The sequence below is a fragment of the Triticum urartu genome, chromosome 2A (genome assembly GCF_056163025.1).
Source record: "Triticum urartu cultivar PI428250 chromosome 2A, HENAU_Tu73, whole genome shotgun sequence".
NCBI lineage: Eukaryota > Viridiplantae > Streptophyta > Magnoliopsida > Poales > Poaceae > Triticum > Triticum urartu.
Window position 1 is genome coordinate 292,481,573 of NC_141874.1, and position 17,324 is coordinate 292,498,896.

Below are 17,324 nucleotides of genomic sequence, written 5' to 3' on the forward strand. Positions count from 1 at the left end.
GGCCATAGTAGAACATAAGACCACAGACGAATGGATGGAGGGGAATCCCTAGTCCGTGGAGGAAGTGGTGGAGGAAGACTACCCTCTTGTGAGGTTCCGGGGTGGGGACGATCTGCCCCGCAGCGGGCAGCCGATGCGCGATATTCGCGGATAAGTATACGGCTCCGCGCAGCTTTTTGATGTGTCCCTCCATGACGGAGGAAGCCATCCACTTGCCTCCCACTCCGGACATGTTTGGAGAAGGTTGAGAAGGATGTGGACTTGGGCGTTGGAGCTCGAGTGCGCGAGAATGGATGAGCAAGGAGGAAGAAGGCGTGGGTAGAAAAAGTATAAACCTTATCCCTTTATAAGGGCGATCGAAACTATGCGCCCCCACTAGCCTGGTAAAACTCGCTTATCCTCCTAGCGCCATAATTGATGGCGCGGTTGGGTTACCACGCACGTATTGATGAGAATCCCGTAATAAGGGGACACGATCTCTGCTTTGACAAGACGTGTCAAGAAACTGCCTCACGTTATGTGCGGAGCTAGTTAAAGAAAAACTGTTCGAATGATCACCGCGCCATGGCATGATGTCATGTTACCAAAACGTGTCAGCAGATTAGATTTGTGGAAATATTATTCTCTCTACGGTGGTATGTGGAACTTATTTTGCAGGGTCGGACACTATCCTTTTATTCGAACTCTTCTGTGGTGTATCCGGAGGAGGAACCCGCCTTGCAATGCCGAAGACAACACTGCGCGTCGGACTCATCGTCATTGAAGCCTAGTTCAGGGGCTACTGAGGGAGTCCTGGATTAGGGGGTCTCCGGACAGCCAGACTATATCCTTTGACCCGACTGTTGGACTATGAAGATACAAGATTGAAGACTTCGTCTCGTGTCCGGATGGGACTCTACTTGGCGTGCAGGGCAAGCCAGGATATACGGATATGTATATCTCCTCCTTTGTAACCGACCTTGTGTAACCCTAGCCCCCTCCGGTGTCTATATCAATCGGAGGGTTTTAGTCCGTAGGACAACATACAATCATACCATAGGCTAGCTTCTAGGGTTTAGCCTCTCCGATCTCGTGGTAGATCAACTCTTGTAATACTCATATCATCAAGAATAAATCAAGTAGGACGTAGGGTTTTACCTCCATCAAGAGGGCCCGAACCTGGGTAAAACATCGTGTCCCCTGCCTCCTGTTACCATCCGCCTTAGACGCACAGTTCGGGACCCCCTACCCGAGATCCGCCAGTTTTGACACCGACAGCCGCTGTCCATAAGGACTCGGGTGAGATGGTATCCGTCAATTACTGGGTCAAGTACCAAGGCAGCTGATCCTCCATGCCAGATACTAGTCGGGTGATCCCTGCAATCAAAAGTGATTGGGCACACTACAAGGATCCGGGTCTATTGCAACAAAACCGTTTGTTGCAATACATGTTGTTTCGTGGCGATAAGTACCTATTGCCACGAAACAACATTCGTTGGCAGCCGTTGCGACTGGACACATGGTAATAGGTTATCACCACAAAAAAATAATTTTGGCAACAAAGTGTGCTATTGCAACATCCATGCGGGAAGTTGCCACATGTTTTCCCGTGGCAGCACTCACCTGATGCCACAATTTGATTTGTGGAGATAGCTTTAATGCAACATGTAATGAATTGTGGAGACTGACATGTCGTAGCGATAGACATTTGTGGCAACAACCTATGCCAACGACGGCCATTTCGTGGCGCATTACTCTTTCGTGGCAATAGTCAATTGTGGCAACAAACTATGGCAACAATCCTTGTTTTTGTGGCTTTAGGTATGTTGCCACGACCCACTATAATTGTGGCAATAACCTATGACAACAATTCTTGTTTTCATGGCATTAGGCATATTGCCACGACCCACTGCGCTTGTGGCATTAACTTTTGGCAACAAATATTCCAATCGTCGTAACAGGAAATTGCAACATACTTGTTTTGATGGTGACAAATAGGTATCACCACAAGTAACATCTTTGTAGCAAGAAATTATTGCGACAATTTAAACTTTCCGTGGCGATGCTCTATTTCAACAAACTTACTTTGGTGGCGCCAAACTGTTATCGCATCATGAAATTTTTTGTGGCGCCAAACTATTACAACAATATAAAGTGCTCCATTGCAACATCCTAGTGCAACAAAACAGATAGGCGTAGCAACTGAGATATGATGGAACACTATATTTTTAGTGGTGGTAGCATGTGGCAACCAAAAGTGGGTTGTGGTAATAGTCTATTGCAACCGTAAAAAAATACAAGCTTTCAATTACAATATTCAAAACCATACGTATAATATGTAGATTCATACAATTCATAATTCTGATAGAAAATATCCATCAAATAAAACTGAAATGTAATTTAGCCATCCTAATTAACTTCGAAGACTAAACTGCCCGTGATCTAGAGTCCAGTCCAGCTAGTTCTTTGGATCCTGCAACCAAGAAATAAAAAAAGTTCTAGTTAATGAGTCGAACATAACATACGCCATACAATTATGCCAGCTCCATTGTTAAAAACTATTGCTAGACTAACTAGCTAATACTGTGTCAGCAAGCATGTAACTAAGGCATCAGAACAACTATACAAGTGTGAATGGCTAAGGCATAACCACAAGTACATCTACTAAAAGTTTTTTTTCCAGAAAAAAACATTGCTTTTAACTTAACAGTGCTGGGCTGAATCACCCAAAGCACGGAGCAGCCACAAGGGCTGGTACATCAGCCTCCCCATTCCAGTTAGGTTCTAACATCCTATCAAGTCTAGCAAGCGCATGAAAAACAGAGTTTGCCGAGCGACAACATACATTTATTTCATAGTAAGAAAACCATAATTTGAGCGGGTACTTGGTATCCTCAATAACAGCAGCATAGGCCGACGAGTCCACCTTATTGATATTAACTGCTTCCATCAGGAGTTGCGAGTCCATTTAAAAAACGACCCTCACAACCCCTATATCAGCGGGAAGAGATACTACATGGGACATTGCAGTGGACTCATCAGCGAAGGCATCACGCGCATGATCATGACATCCTGCTCGTGCATACAGAATGGTACCATCATCCGATCATACATCTACTAAAAGCTCCTGCTATTGATTTAAGTTATGACTAGATGTATAGTTTCAGTTAAGTTCATGTCCCTAGCTATCACATATTCGTTTTTTGTTGAAGTTGTGACTCGATGCAGCAACAACACATGGTAAAAGAGAAGAAGCAGCTAGCTAATTATGAAGACCAATGACGTATAAAATGCAGGTGAACATGAAGAGAAAGCAAGGTTGTGACTTACCATTGCTTTAAACATTCGAGATTGCCTTGTTGCAGCTTGTATGAGCGCATTTGAAGAAATAGCAGTCGGCCTTGAACCTGGAGTCTTATTAGGACTAGATGTCTGTGAAAGAATATTTTGCAAGTTTGGATTACTATTTTCTTTGTCAACCCTCTTCGTAGGCACCTGTAAATAGAAGTGCACTTTTAGCAATGCAAGTAAGCAACATAAATCTTACAAGGTCGGAAGCATATGACTGTAATCACCATCACCTGTTGGATTCCCATCTGTTTGCTCAATTCTACAAACTTTGCCATCATGTTTTTTTCCAATTCCAGCCTTGATGTTCGCTCCTCTTGCAACAATCTTTCCCTTTCAGCACGCTCTTCTTTTAACCTCTCCTCAAGTTGTTCTCTCTCAGCACGCTCCAAGTTAATCCTCTCTTGTGTGTTAGCACGTTCAGCTTGTAGTTGATCTTCTAAGTCATTGACCTGCTGGCTGAGCTGAGAGTTTCGCTCCTGGGTGGCTGCTGTAGCACGAGCTTGCTCTTCAATCTGGATACGGAACTTTTCAGAACTAGTTGAAGTTTTGGCCATGTATCCGTACCCACGAGGTTGCGATGACTTGCATTCCAGAGTGTCTTTGCAAGCGGTCTGGAAAATATTGTTTTTCTGCTCACTTGAAAGTGGACCTTCAGTTTCAGCTTGTTTGTTTTTAACCTCTTCAAGTGCTTTGTCCTAAAATGAAAGGAACAATTATAGGTGCAGCATCAATATTGACACTATAAAAGATGAAACAAGAATAACACGGTCCAACGCATGAATAATCGCATCTGATGATGAAACATGCCGAATTCACGTCATTGACTAACTATAGAATAACCAAAAGTCAGTGTACTCACGTAAACTTTCTGGGAATCTGTGTTAGACCATGTTCCATCGTTTGTGTGGGTGAGTTCCCGTAGAGCAATACAATCTGGCTCTTCTCCAGTTTCCAAGTTTCTCTGCAAGTAATATAACAATGAGATGCTTGAAACATGACACCATATTTAGCAGCAAGGCATACATATTTAGTTGGACTCATACCTTCTCAAAACTAACTTGCGAGTAAGATTTTGATCCCATTATGTGTTTTGTCTTCTGTTTCTTACGGTTATCGGCGTTCATTTGGCTGTGTTCCTATCAATTCATTGAAACCAGATATAACCAGTGAGACTAGCCATTTGATCTTAACACATAATAGACAAACCGTGATCTTAGAGATAACCTGAAATTTTGAATCAGTGCCAAAGTACTCAATCATCCATTCCCACTCTTCTGGTTGTAAATCTTCTGGCAGATTAGCCAATCTAGCTGCATCTGTTTTGTATGCCTTGTAAGTGGAGCTTAGAGTTGATCGCCAGCCTCTATATCTCTCTTTCGCAATTTTGAGAACTTTTTCTTCTGTTTCTGGTGTATCTTCTAGGTCCCATCTGTCCTGTAAAGCATACAGCAAATAAATATACATAAGCACTGCATTATCGATGGTAAAATAAGATAACACATGTGAAAAATGTTGTACGCACTATCATATCTGCAACAATGAGTCGATGAATGGTAGGGTGAATGTCCGACCACGTCCTCACTCCAATCAGTGGTAACTTTCTTTTCATTATGACTACCACGTCATCCTTGAACGAACGATAGTTCATTCCTACTGTACCACCCAATTTTTCAGAGAATGTAATATTTAGCTTTGCAGATCCATTGGCAAAACGCTTCTTAGATGCTTTAAAACCTTTTAGAACACCTCGCCCTTTCTTCTTCTGTCCACCAGCTTCTACAGCCCAGATCATACAAGAAAAATTGTATTACTCAGCATTAGATTGTAAAAATGATGACATAAATGTAAACGAAAGCAAGTACCATCCTGTAGTAGCGCACGGTTGCGGCGAGCATGGGATGGCCATTCAGCAAGGGAACACATGTCATTAGCAGATACTAGAATGTCAGATTGTTCTGGAGTTCCTGTAAAAGATTTTGTAGTCTTGAAGGTTTAGCTATTTAACCCACACCAAGATTTTATGCATTATAGCAAATGCTAAACAATTTACCAGATTTGGGTTGTCCACGTTGGTTTTTGTATGCCGTTATACTTTCCATCCTTGTTAAGAGAACAGAGCCTTTCTTTACTGCACACAAAAACAATCATGGGACTTAGCATTAACAAAGTATTGATATTCTACACCATTCAGATAGGTGATTATGAAGTAAGGATGTTGTGTACCCGGAGCATCCTCCGTAAAATTCATCATTGTGCCCTTGTGTAGGTAAACCAGACATATGTGAATGGACATGAAAGGCAAAGTATCAGTGATAGTTTCATGAAAATACTACTCTGAATCTATAGGGAAAAAATCCAATGTGACTCGTGTAAGACCAAATATCTATTAAAAATCATCTTATGGTAATCTGAATCAAATGCAATGCAGAGGATGACTAAACCTGGATATGCAGCGGCAAAGCTGCTCATACAACAATCAATTAAGCTGCTTGTATTAGCTAGCTAGCTAGCTTTGTACATACAGAGTACGTCTATATCTTTCAGTTAATGGATCTAATGGATCTAATGTTCAAAAACCAATCTAATGCTCATGACCCCCTTTGGCGTCCAGGAGGAAACAGAGCGAACCAGGAGCAGAGATGGTGGAGAGGTCTGCAGGCATCTCGGGCACGCTGGGGTCGGGTGAGGCAGTAACCAGTGCCTGGCCACCACGTCACGACACCGGCGTGCACAGCCAAGACGGCTGCGGCCATGAACCGGGCTGGGAGGCCCCGTCGAGCACCAGTTCAAGGCCGAGGCGAGCTCCATGGCGGCCAGCCTCCAGGCCAAGGTGAGGCGCTGCGCCGACCCTCCAGGCCGCGAGCGCCTCCGCCGAGGCGGCCAAATCGAGGCGCGATGGGAAAATGCCACTGGCGGCGGCATGTCCCCTGCCCTGACTTCTTTTCTACGGCCAAGCGGCGAGCGGAGGAGAGAAGGGGCAGCCCCTCTGAATGGATCGGGATCGAGAGAGCCGCGCACCGAGGAGGAGCTCGTGGGGGTTTGATCCCGGACAGATGCGGGCGCAGAGGAGAGGGAGGAGGGGGAGATTGAGGAGGACTGGATTTTTCAGCGATGGAGGAGATCAGGAGGAGGACTAACCTGACGCCGTGCACCTGATGTGGTTCATTCTGTTGACGCCGTCATGACGCCGGCAGCACAGATGAACCGAGACGAGAGCTCAGATCCAATCGCCCATGAAGACGCCGTCGTTTGGTCTAGAATTATATATTCGTGGGTTGTTAGGAAGGTATTTAGCGGGAAGCTAATTTTTTGGTGGGAACAAAGACGCTAATTTGGGACCTTTTAGCGGGAGGTTAAAAAATATTGGCGCGTACACCTAAATTAGGTGGTGGGAAAGTAACTCTTTCTATTTAAAAGAATGCAAATTTGCCATGATGTAAAATGTTTGCCATGGCACAAACATACTGCATGTTAATTGACATGGCAAAATTACCTGGGTGGATTTGCAGTAGTAAGTACAAAAGCAAAATCAAATCTCTTAAAAGTTGCAATGCTTAATGTGGTCATCATCAATCCTACAAAGTCAAAAAAAGGGAAACAAACACATATTTCTACAATCAACTCAAATTTGTTTTTTTACTACTCCATGTGAACATGGCCAAAGTTGTAGTGGTGACATGGCGAAAACTATATTAGAGGCATGGCAAATATATTAGCAAATTTGCCATGGTAAAAAAATATGTGTATGTCATGCCAAAAGTTATAGTGGTGACATGGAAAAAGCTATATTAGAGGCATGCCAAAAGCTATAAAATCCTTTTTGCCATGGCAAAGCAGTGTTCAACAATATATACTTTTGATTCATGGCAAAATCTAGAGAAAATCCGATTCATGATTCGTTTCAAAGCTAGAGTTTGTATGTACTGATCACATGGCAAGTTTACAAAATTTGCACTACAGACTAAATACAGGAGGACAAATGCCATGGGAAATTACTGAATATAATTCTCGCAGGAGGACAAACAACACTAAACAGTGCTAAACACTACACACTAGTTGCCAATTTGCCATATTGTACTAAATATCATGTTCTACACAATTTGCCATGCTCAAAAGAAACTATTCCAGAAAAAATATTGTCAAGATGTACCCAATGTGTACCCATGTGAACCAGAAATCTAAAATCTGCTCGATGCACATATACTATCCCCGATACTCCAACTCCCTGTACAACAAAAGTGCAAAGTTTCAGTGTACATTAAGCTGAACCTGAACCATTCTTTGTGACGAAACTTCCTGTTCTAACTAAATCTGCACGCATGTGCTCTGCTGTTGTGCTCGTCCTAGGTCAGTAGCAGTAGGAGAGCTCAGCTAACGGCAAGGCACATGAGCACAGCTCGGGCGGCTACTAGGAGGCGGCGGAATACCTGGGCTCGGGGTGAATCCCGGTGAGCAGTTCACCATCCGCACATCACTAGAAGAAAATGGCGTCCCCGCCGGCGAGCAGATCCCTATTGGCGCATCGGCGAGCAGGTCGGCTGCGAGCCGCAAGGCCTCGTCCACCTCCTAGTTGACCTCCATGAAGCGCCGCGGCGTCAGCGTCAGCACCTCCACTGCTCTCTCCCTCCGCGCCCCGCCTCCTCGAACAGCACCGCGCCCGTCAGTACCTCCATTGCTTCTCCCCCTTCCGCGTCCCGCAGCCTCGTGCGCCACCAGGCCCCGCCTCCCGGTGTAGGATGACGGCGCCACCGCTTCAGCTGGTCGCCATCGCCTCCCTCGCGCCCAGGGCCTCGTGGACATCGCCATCGCCGCCGGGTTGGAGGTGGGCGCATCGCAGGGATGGTGCGGGCAGCGTCGCCCCGAGCGTGGCGGCCTGGTGCTCGCAGCGGCGCTCGGCCTCGGACCGCGACGGCACCTCACTCCGGTCGGCGAGGAGCTGAGTCGTAGCACGGCAGTACCTGGTGCTCGGCTGTAGCGAACGCCAAATCCCTGGCCCCCTCCGCGGATCCCTCGACCCCTGCCGCCGCGACTGTGGCGGGATCTGGTCAGGGAGGAGCCTCGTCGCCGGCGAAGGCCACTCCTCTCTGTATTGCGTGGCGGAGATAGAGCAGTGTGCTCTGAGCGGTGGAGCAAGGGGAGAAGAAGATAGGATTGATGCTGGCGTTCGGGATGAAGCCTGTTTTAGACTGTTTTACCGAACGAAAACAAAACGTGACGTGTCGGACCTCAGTTGCTATGAGATTCGTGCCTGTAGTCAATGGCACAGAGATTCTAAATTACGGGTTTTTCAGGAGTTAGGAGTTATAGATTCCGAAATTTATTTGCAAAAAGTTATATCATGGTGAAAAAAACACCAAATACGAGTACCAAGCACCTATAAGATGTGCAAAAAAATCACTTAGTGCCGACGGAGAACACTGAAACCTCATTTAATATTGAGATTTATCGTCTTAGGAATGTGTTGTTTCATCTTGGATCTGCACTTAGGTTGGGATATGTCAAAAATTTGTGCCTTGGTCAGTTGGTCAAAGCAGCAAAAAAATGGCTAGTTTAGAACTACAGGTCACAGAAACCTCATGCGACCCTCACTTTAAACTATTAGGTTATACTCTTGTCTCGAAACATAAGTACTGATGAGATGGGTTGATGAGACAGTCGATCTATGTCGGTCCTGATCTAAAATTCCGATCTTGAGATGGGGTGATCTCAGCATCATTCATCTTATCGGACAATCCGTGGAGGGTTCGTCCAAGCCAGAGTAGGTCGAACATAATTATGTCGCTTTTGTTCAAATGATAATCATAGAGATTCAACTATGTAAATCAAACAACCAAACCAATTTTGTTTTGAGATTTATTATGTTAGGACCGGGTCGGAACACCACTGGTCTAGGGGTCGCCGCCACCAACGACGGCGGCGGGGAGGAAGGGAAGAGGGAGGGCTTGGGAGGAGGTGCCGGGGGTGGATGGACGGAGAGCTCGAAAATGGATCGCACGGTCTTGGAAGCTTTCGACGAAGCCGCCCCCGGATTCGTGGGAGACGAGTTGCCCTGAGCCTCAATAGCGGCGGGGAGGCGTCGATGGGAGGAATTGAACAGCCAGGTGACTCTCCGGGACACATGGAAGGTTAAGGGAAATTGGCTGGTCCCAGGACCCGGGTTGTACTTGAATAGAATTACTATCTTCTTTCAAACAGAAAAAGAAAGGGGTGAAAAAATATCCAATTGCCCGTGAACATATTTCAGTAAAAAAAATTGCGTGGACATATTTCAGTAATATACGTTATCCAACCTTAAAAGAAAGTATATACGGCAGAAGAGCGTGTCTGGTCACCCGGGCGATCGAAGCACCCAATGGCGCGACCGACCAGACGACCGGTCTGATGCCACGCGCCCCGGGCGATCGAAGCACCCAGTGGCGCGACCGACCAGACGACCCGTCTGATGCCACGCGCGGCTGAACCACAAAGGAGGGGATCGAAGGAAAGAAAAGGGGCGCGACATCATTTCTGTCACCCCTCAAAAAAGAAAAAAAATCAAAGCGAGAATAGAGACAGGGGAGACACCAAATCGAACCCAGAAAAGAGAAAGGAGAGAGACAGGTCGAAGGAAGAGGGAGGTGAGAAGAGGGTTTCGGGAGGCTCGTGTAACATCCCAAATTTTCAATTTGGAATGTTATACATTAGATCATGCGTATTTTATTTATTGCATTTTAGGTCCGTAGAAAAGTTCATTTTGTTCGGCTCATTTTTAGGAGTCGAGGAAAATTTACTTCATTAGTTTTGGAGTCCGGTAGATTTTGTTTTCTGTGTTTTTCCGAGCGCGGAACTGTTTAAAAAAAACTGGACCAAGGCCGGCCAGGCCAAGGCCCAGCCGGGCCGAAGGCCACCGCCCCAGGGAGCCGCGCGTGCCTAGCGCTGGCGCAGGAGGCCGCCGCCTCTTGCCTCGCCTCTAATCCGTTTTGGACTAGGGTTAGTCCTTTTCCTTGTTTTGTTTTTCCTAGTCCTACTCCGTTTGCCTTTTTCTTTTAGGATTCCTATTCCTAGTCTATTTCTTGTCTCCTACCCCAAGTCTCCTCACCCCTCCCCAATATAAATACCCAAGCACCCCCCCTCTAAATCATCAAACTCAAAGCCTAGAGCTCCACCACACCCCGCGCCGCGCCACTCCTCACCCGTGCCGCACTTTAGCCACCGCGCCGCGCTGCCCTACACCACCGCCGCTGCCGCGCCCTGCGTCACCGCCGCCGCCGCCCTTGTGCCTGCACCGCCGCCCCTTGCCCAACGCCCACGCCGCCGGAGCCCCGTTCGCCGGAACCTCGCCGGAGGTAGCCCCGCGCCGCATCTATTCTTTTCATCGGATCGTTTTCTTCTAATCGTTCCGATTCTTTTCTTCTAAACCGTTCCGGTTTTCTAGATCGGTTTTTCGTTTCGATTTCTTTTCCGAAAACCCTAGATCGGTTTTCGTTCTTCTTTCGGACCGTTCGTCTCAACGAACGTGATCACCGATTCTTTCCCGGTTAATGACGTCCGTTCGTTTAACCATTCTTCGTTTTCTTTCTCGTCGGATTTATTCCGCGATCGCGATCTCAGATCTGATCTTCTTTCTAGTTTTTCTTCTCGCTCGTTTATCGGAATCAGGTGATTCAAGCGCCTGGAGTTTCGTCTTGAAACCGCCGTTCCGTCTAATCAATTTGAACAAGCTTTTGCCATAGTAAAAATTTGACCTAGTTTCAACTTGCTAGAACCGAGTAGTTTTCCGCCGTTTGTTTTCTGTTTCTTTGTTCGGTTCGTTCTTTCTTTGCAACCGGAGTTCTTAAGTTGAACTTTCTGGTTCGTTCTCTTGTTCGAGTTTTCCTGTGCGTTAGATGAGTACTTATTGTGTGCTTGCTTGTTTGTCTGCGATAGATTGACCGGAGTGTGACGAGTAGGTCTATCAAGAGTTTTGAGTGCGAATCATCTTCATCAACATTGCAGGCAAGTTCACACTTAGATCATACCTTTTCTACAACCCAGTTTTATTGCATTAGATCAATCCTCACACATTGCATGATTAGGATCTAATTAAATTGTGGGATGGGAAGTAGATGAGGTAGTACCTATTACCTGGTTACCATGAAACCTTTGGGAGTTACTTCTACGTTTGCTTATTATGCCATGCTATGCTAGTAGACGTGGATTGGGTGAGTGATATCCATGACAGATGTGAGTTTGATAATTTTTAATGGTTTATCTAAGGTGGCAAATTAAACACACATCTGGGTGGATTGAGGCACCTGATGTCTATCAGGACTTGCCTGTTTTTTTTGGACCGCCACCAACGACCTGAACAACAATAGTATGATTATCCCCTCATGTTTCTCTCTGTTTTTTTCATTGCAAGAGCAGCAAATTTAGATTGAAAATACATCACATGAGCATTAGTACTGTGCTATACATAAGGATGCTGATTTTAGTTTGAAAGTAGCAAACTAATTTTCCCTTGCTTGTTGTTTTATCGGTAGCTACTTTCATGTTCTTCCACATCTGCAATAATAAGATGGTTCAGGCAAATAATAAGATAGAAAACCCACGCAAATTTCAAAACTGAGTCTGATGAACATGAATTCCGTTCATATACTTCAGTTCAGTTCAATTTGTTCCCTGCTCATGTGCTTATATAATCGCAAAGCTGCTGTCTCGAGCTCCTTGGCTTAAGATGGTGTCTTCTTAGTGATGTTGCTCCAAAACATTTTGGCTGCTTCACACTGAACCTCAAACCAAAGGGAAATTAAACAAAAAACACACTGAATGGAACTTAAGCAGAAACACAGAGGAGCTTTAATTGAGTGAATCATTCAAATTAAACCATCTATAAAAATTAATATATGGCTGCAACCATTCAACTGAAACTCCTAAAGTAAAATTGCATGACAAGTATCATACACTGAATCAAGTAAAGAATCAAGCAAGTATCTTGAATCTGATATGTAGCGTGAGGTATGTAGAATAACACATTCGTGGAGATCAGTAGCATAAAGGTATGCTATGTTCTTCAGCATAAGTCAAACAATCTGGTTGTTAGTTTTGAGCCGTGATCTCTTCACTGTCCCTGAATTTCTGTTTTTGCATTATCTAGCCAACTACTAAACTAAAATTATTTAAACTCATGTCACATATACTACCATGTGATAGTAGTACTATTTCTTCTTCCATCAACCAAATTTTGCTTTACAATGTATAGATAAATTTTGCTTTACCATGTGACAGTAATATTTGTATGTATGTATCCCTGTTGTCTTGTCTTGTAATGCAGCTAGTGATGCTGTTGGCTATAATTTAGCTACTAAAGCAGCTGTTATGTTTTTTTAATAGGACTGGCTTTACGGAGATAAGGCAAAAATGACACGAGATAAGAGCTGGATGGACAGGGAAAGAAATTATGTTGAGTGGCAAACTGGCATGAAGGATTTCTTGAATTTTGCCTTCGATGGTGCTCACCCGGACTCAACAGTTCCATGCCCATGTAGGAGATGTCTCAATGTTGTTCCAAAAACGAAAAAGGATGTTCATACTGACTTGTTGTTCAATGGGATGGATCCAACCTACACTCACTGGATATACCATGGTGAACAATCCGATGAGGGAAGCATGTCTGAAGATTCTGATAATGAAGACGCTGGAGATGATGGTGCTGGGGTATGTGACATGCTCAATACTCTCATAAGGGGCACAAACATGGAAAGCAATGCAGACATTGGTGAAGGTGCGGGAGACATTCATGTGGATGCTTCCAGCGGTGATGAAAGGAACCAGGAGCCAAATGCAACAGCCAAGGTCTTCTTCGAACTATTGAAAGAGGCAAAAAAAGAGTTGTACCCAGGTTGCAAGGATTTCACGAAGCTACATTTCATTGTGAAGCTTTACCAAATCAAGTGCGCGTCTGGGATGACCAATAGAGCATGTGACTTAGTTCTGTAGATGTTCACACAGGTGTTGCCAAAGGGTCACTGCATTCCTACTAATCTCGCTAAAGTAAGGAAGGTGATCCGAGATCTTGGGCTGGACTACAAGAAGATACACGCGTGCGTTAATGATTGTGTGCTATTCCGTAATGAACATGCTGATGCAGAAGAATGCCCTGTCTGTCATGCGTCTCGATGGAAATCTACTCCTGCTACTGATGAAGACAATGCATCAAGTCGTAAATCAAAGAAGCTAGTGCCACAAAAAGTTCTAAGGTATTTCCCGCTCATTCCAAGACTGCAAAGGCTGTACATGACAGAACATATGTCATCACATATGAAATGGCATAAGGAGGGTCGGATGGATGATGGCGTAAAGAGGCATCCTGCAGATTCCAAGGCATGGAAGCATTTTGATAGGAAATATTATAAGAAATTCTCAAAAGATGCTCGCAGTGTTCGGCTTGGCCTTGCTTCAGATGGATTCAACCCCTTTGGGCTCATGAGTATATCACACAGTACATGGCCTGTCATTCTTATTCCATATAACTTGCCACCTTGGATGTGTATGAAACAAGAAAATTGGATTATGTCAATGATTATTCCAGGACCAAAGTCTCCAGGAAATAACATAGATGTGTACTTGCAGCCCTTGATTGATGAACTGAATGTTCTATGGGAGGATGGTGCTGAGACATATGATGCTGCAACTAAAAAAAATTTCCAGATGGATGCATGCTTGTTGTGGACCATTAGTGACTACCCGGCTTACGCAATGCTGAGTGGTTGGAGCACAAAAGGCAAGCTAGCATGCCCGTATTGCCACAAACATACAGATTTTTTATGGCTCAAGTATGGTCGAAAGCATTGCTACATGGGACACCGACGTTTTCTGCCCAGGACCCACAAATGGCGTCGAAACAAGTGTTTGTTCAACAACAAGGCAGATAATAGAGAAGCTCCAGTGGCACTTACAGGTGAACAAGTTCTACGGGAACTTGATAGCATTCAGCATGCACCATTTGGACGGTCAAATAAGAGAAAGCGACCGGAAACTAGTAGCTGGCATAACTGGCGGAAGAAAAGTGTATTTTTCCAGCTCCCATATTGGAAGAACTTGCTCGTAAGGCACAATTTGGATGTTATGCACATCGAGAAGAGCATTTGTGACAGCATTGTGGGGACTTTGCTTGAGATGGATAAGAAATCAAAGGATGGTGTGAAGGCTCGTCTTGATTTACAGGACCTGAAAATTAGGAAGGACCAGCATCCAAAGCCTGGTAAGCATAAGTATGACATAAAGAAAGGTTGCTATACTTTAAAAAAGGAAGAAAATATAATGCTCCTCAAGTTTCTGCAGAGCATTAAGATGCCTGATGGCTATGCTTCACACATTAAGCGATGTGTAGTCCTCGATCAGTGCAAGATTAGTGGACTCAAAACTCATGACTGTCATGTTATATTTCAGAAACTTCTTCCTATTGCATTGCGCAAGCTTTTGCCAGAGAATGTTGTTAACCCATTGCTTCAGCTGAGTAAATTCTTTTCCGATTTATGCTCCAAGGAGTTAAGGGATGAAGATTTGGAGAGGTTGAGCAAAACAATTCCAGAAACTCTATGTCAGCTTGAGATGATCTTTCCACCAGCATTCTTTGATATTATGATGCATCTCCCAATTCATCTTGCTGAAGAGGCCCGATTGGGAGGGCCTGTCTTGTACAGATGGATGTATCCAATTGAGCGATACTTGCGTACGCTCAAAGGATATGTGCGTAACAAGGCTCAACCAGAAGGTTCTATAGCAGAGGGGTACATACTTGAAGAGTGCATGACTTTTTGCAGTCGATTCGTTGATGGAATGCCTACCAAGCTAAGTCAGTCCGAACGTCATGAAGACGGGGGTACAGATCAATCACCAACGGGGATTAGCATAATGAGTACAGTTGATTACTCCAAGAAAGGTTTTGTTTGTGAATCATTGTCTTTGGCTGAGATTAATCAAATGAGGCATTTCATAATAACAAACTGTGAGGAAACCGCGCCATGGATTGAGTAAGGATACTTATGTATTTAATTCACATCATGATATGCTTTAATACTTTCCTGTTCAACTAACAATCATTTCTCTTTGAAGTGAACATCGTGAGGAGCTCAGAAGGAACAATTCTACTAATCCTAAAAAGCAGCACAAGGAAGAGTTTGTTGGTTGGTTTGAGAGACGAGTAATTTTCTTTCGCATTTTCACTAATGTTCCTTGTAATAACGTACCAACGCTGTACAATACACTCACACATATTCTATTTCATGAAACAGATTACAGAACTCCACAATGATGGGAACGTTAACAATCTTCTTTATGCACTAGCTAAAGGACCTGATCATCTAGCTCGGGTATACAACCGTACAGTTCTGAATGGATATTTCTTTCGGAATTCCTATATAGAGCAGGACTTGAGTACCCAAAATAGTGGCGTCATAGTCAAGGGCGATGCAAACACAGGAAATATTGATTATTACGGGGTGATCAAGAAAATCATATTTCTTGACTTTCCTCTTGATAAGGAGGTTGTTCTATTCCAGTGTGACTGGTTTGATGTGCCTCCTGCCAACAAAACTGAAAGTAAGGGGTATAAAAAGGACAAATATGGAATTATTGACCTTGACACTACTCTACACCAATTCCAGGGAGACCCTTACATTCTAGGCCTCCAAGCTCAACAGGTTTTCTATGTGAGAGATGTGAAGAACCCTGATTGGGCAACTGTTATTAAAATGAATCCACGAAATTTGTTTGCTCCTTCTGTTTTAAATGGTGTAGGCCTTGATGAAGTTGTTGAAGCCGATGAGGGTGGTGAGGCAGATGTACTGGATGTCGTTGATGCAGAAATTACAGTGCCAAAAATTACAGTACCTGAAGAGATCACTAGTTGGTGTAGAAATGATGACGAAGGATCCAGCATTGATGTTTCAGTCATAGAAAATATAAAACCTATTGAGTTTGAAGATGTCCAATTCGAATCTGATGATGATACGGATGATGATGAGGCTTACGTAAATGATGGCCATGTTGCTCCTTTGGGACAAGAAGAATTGGATGATGACCAGGGGTTGTTTGTATAGTTTTTAATTTCTTGGTAAGGTGCTTTTCACATGTGTAAGCCATAATTATAAGTTCCTAACTGTTATGATGGTTACCTACGAGAAATATCTCTCCTGAAGTTTAATCTGATATAAAACAGGTTGAAACAAGGCATGCCTGCATAGGGTCATATGTTGTGGCAAATGGGAACAAGAGCTAGTGCCCAGCACTAACAATTTGGTGATGAAGAGAAGAGAAGAGTACTTGCTATTCTTTTAGTGTTGTTGCTATTTTCCTTTTGACAGTGATGCTATGTACACACTGTTGCTACGAACTTATGGTCTTTTAGTGTTTTTGCTATTTACACTACTTTGCCTTGAACTTATGGTCTTTTGTTTGAACAATCTATACAAGTATAGCTGCTGAAACTTGTGTGCTGTCATTTTGAAACATTTGTTATATATCTCGCTAAGATGGTTTGTTATATCCTACTAAAATCTTGTGTCATATGTCCTTATATATATATCTTGATGTAGTGTTGTTGATCTAGTGATGAATTCTTGCTGAAAATTACTCTAGGATACAACTGTTATGCTACTCAATTGGTGGCTGAAGAGCTGTTCAAATGAAGCCTGGGAGTGTTTAAAAATAGCTAGAATGCAGCCTTGCACAATTTCCCTATTTAACACATAATTTTATATTGAATCTCCTTTTTTATTAAGAGCACATATAAATACATCACATCAAGCAAGATACAGAAAAATTAGGAAGAGTGTGTGGTGCTCAGTTCTCACGACTCACCTTTGTGAGAAAGGGCACTGAGCTTGCCGTCTTTCGGGTGCCGAGCACGACCTTGCTACCGGAGGAGGTCAGTAGGGTCAGTGGAGGAGACCCTGGCGGTGCAAGAAACCCTAAAGTGAAGGGCGCCCGCGAGTGTGCAATGCTTCGCACGCGTGTAGAGCACTCCTCCAAGT

The 17,324-nt window shown here is 44.1% G+C and overlaps 2 protein-coding genes across 8 annotated transcripts; one reads left to right on the top strand and one right to left on the bottom strand.

Moving 5' to 3' along the window:
• Positions 1 to 2,224: 2,224 nt before the first annotated feature.
• Positions 2,225 to 8,489, bottom strand: LOC125537302 (uncharacterized). 7 transcript variants are annotated; one of them, XM_087543790.1, is made up of 11 exons: positions 7,758 to 8,486; positions 5,554 to 7,555; positions 5,381 to 5,458; positions 5,193 to 5,294; positions 4,853 to 5,106; positions 4,555 to 4,764; positions 4,374 to 4,466; positions 4,190 to 4,291; positions 3,561 to 4,025; positions 3,310 to 3,474; positions 2,225 to 2,452 (listed from the first exon to the last, which is right to left on the bottom strand). In XM_087543790.1, exons 2-11 carry the CDS (start codon positions 5,621 to 5,623, stop codon positions 2,438 to 2,440), a joined length of 1,554 nt encoding a protein of 517 aa, XP_087399916.1. In that variant the 5' UTR covers positions 5,624 to 7,555; positions 7,758 to 8,486; the 3' UTR covers positions 2,225 to 2,437. The 7 variants fall into 7 exon arrangements, with proteins under 7 accessions (XP_087399916.1, XP_087399912.1, XP_087399914.1 ...); XM_087543786.1 differs by lacking the exon at positions 2,225 to 2,452 and having other exon boundaries at positions 2,485 to 3,474; positions 5,554 to 5,587; positions 7,481 to 7,555; positions 7,758 to 8,489; XM_087543788.1 differs by lacking the exon at positions 2,225 to 2,452 and having other exon boundaries at positions 2,485 to 3,474; positions 5,554 to 5,587; positions 6,469 to 7,555; positions 7,758 to 8,489.
• Positions 8,490 to 13,983: 5,494 nt separating this feature from the next.
• Positions 13,984 to 16,391, top strand: LOC147984866 (uncharacterized). The gene is made up of 3 exons (XM_087539813.1): positions 13,984 to 15,323; positions 15,406 to 15,493; positions 15,585 to 16,391. Exons 1-3 carry the CDS (start codon positions 13,999 to 14,001, stop codon positions 16,389 to 16,391), a joined length of 2,220 nt encoding a protein of 739 aa, XP_087395939.1. The 5' UTR covers positions 13,984 to 13,998.
• Positions 16,392 to 17,324: the final 933 nt, after the last annotated feature.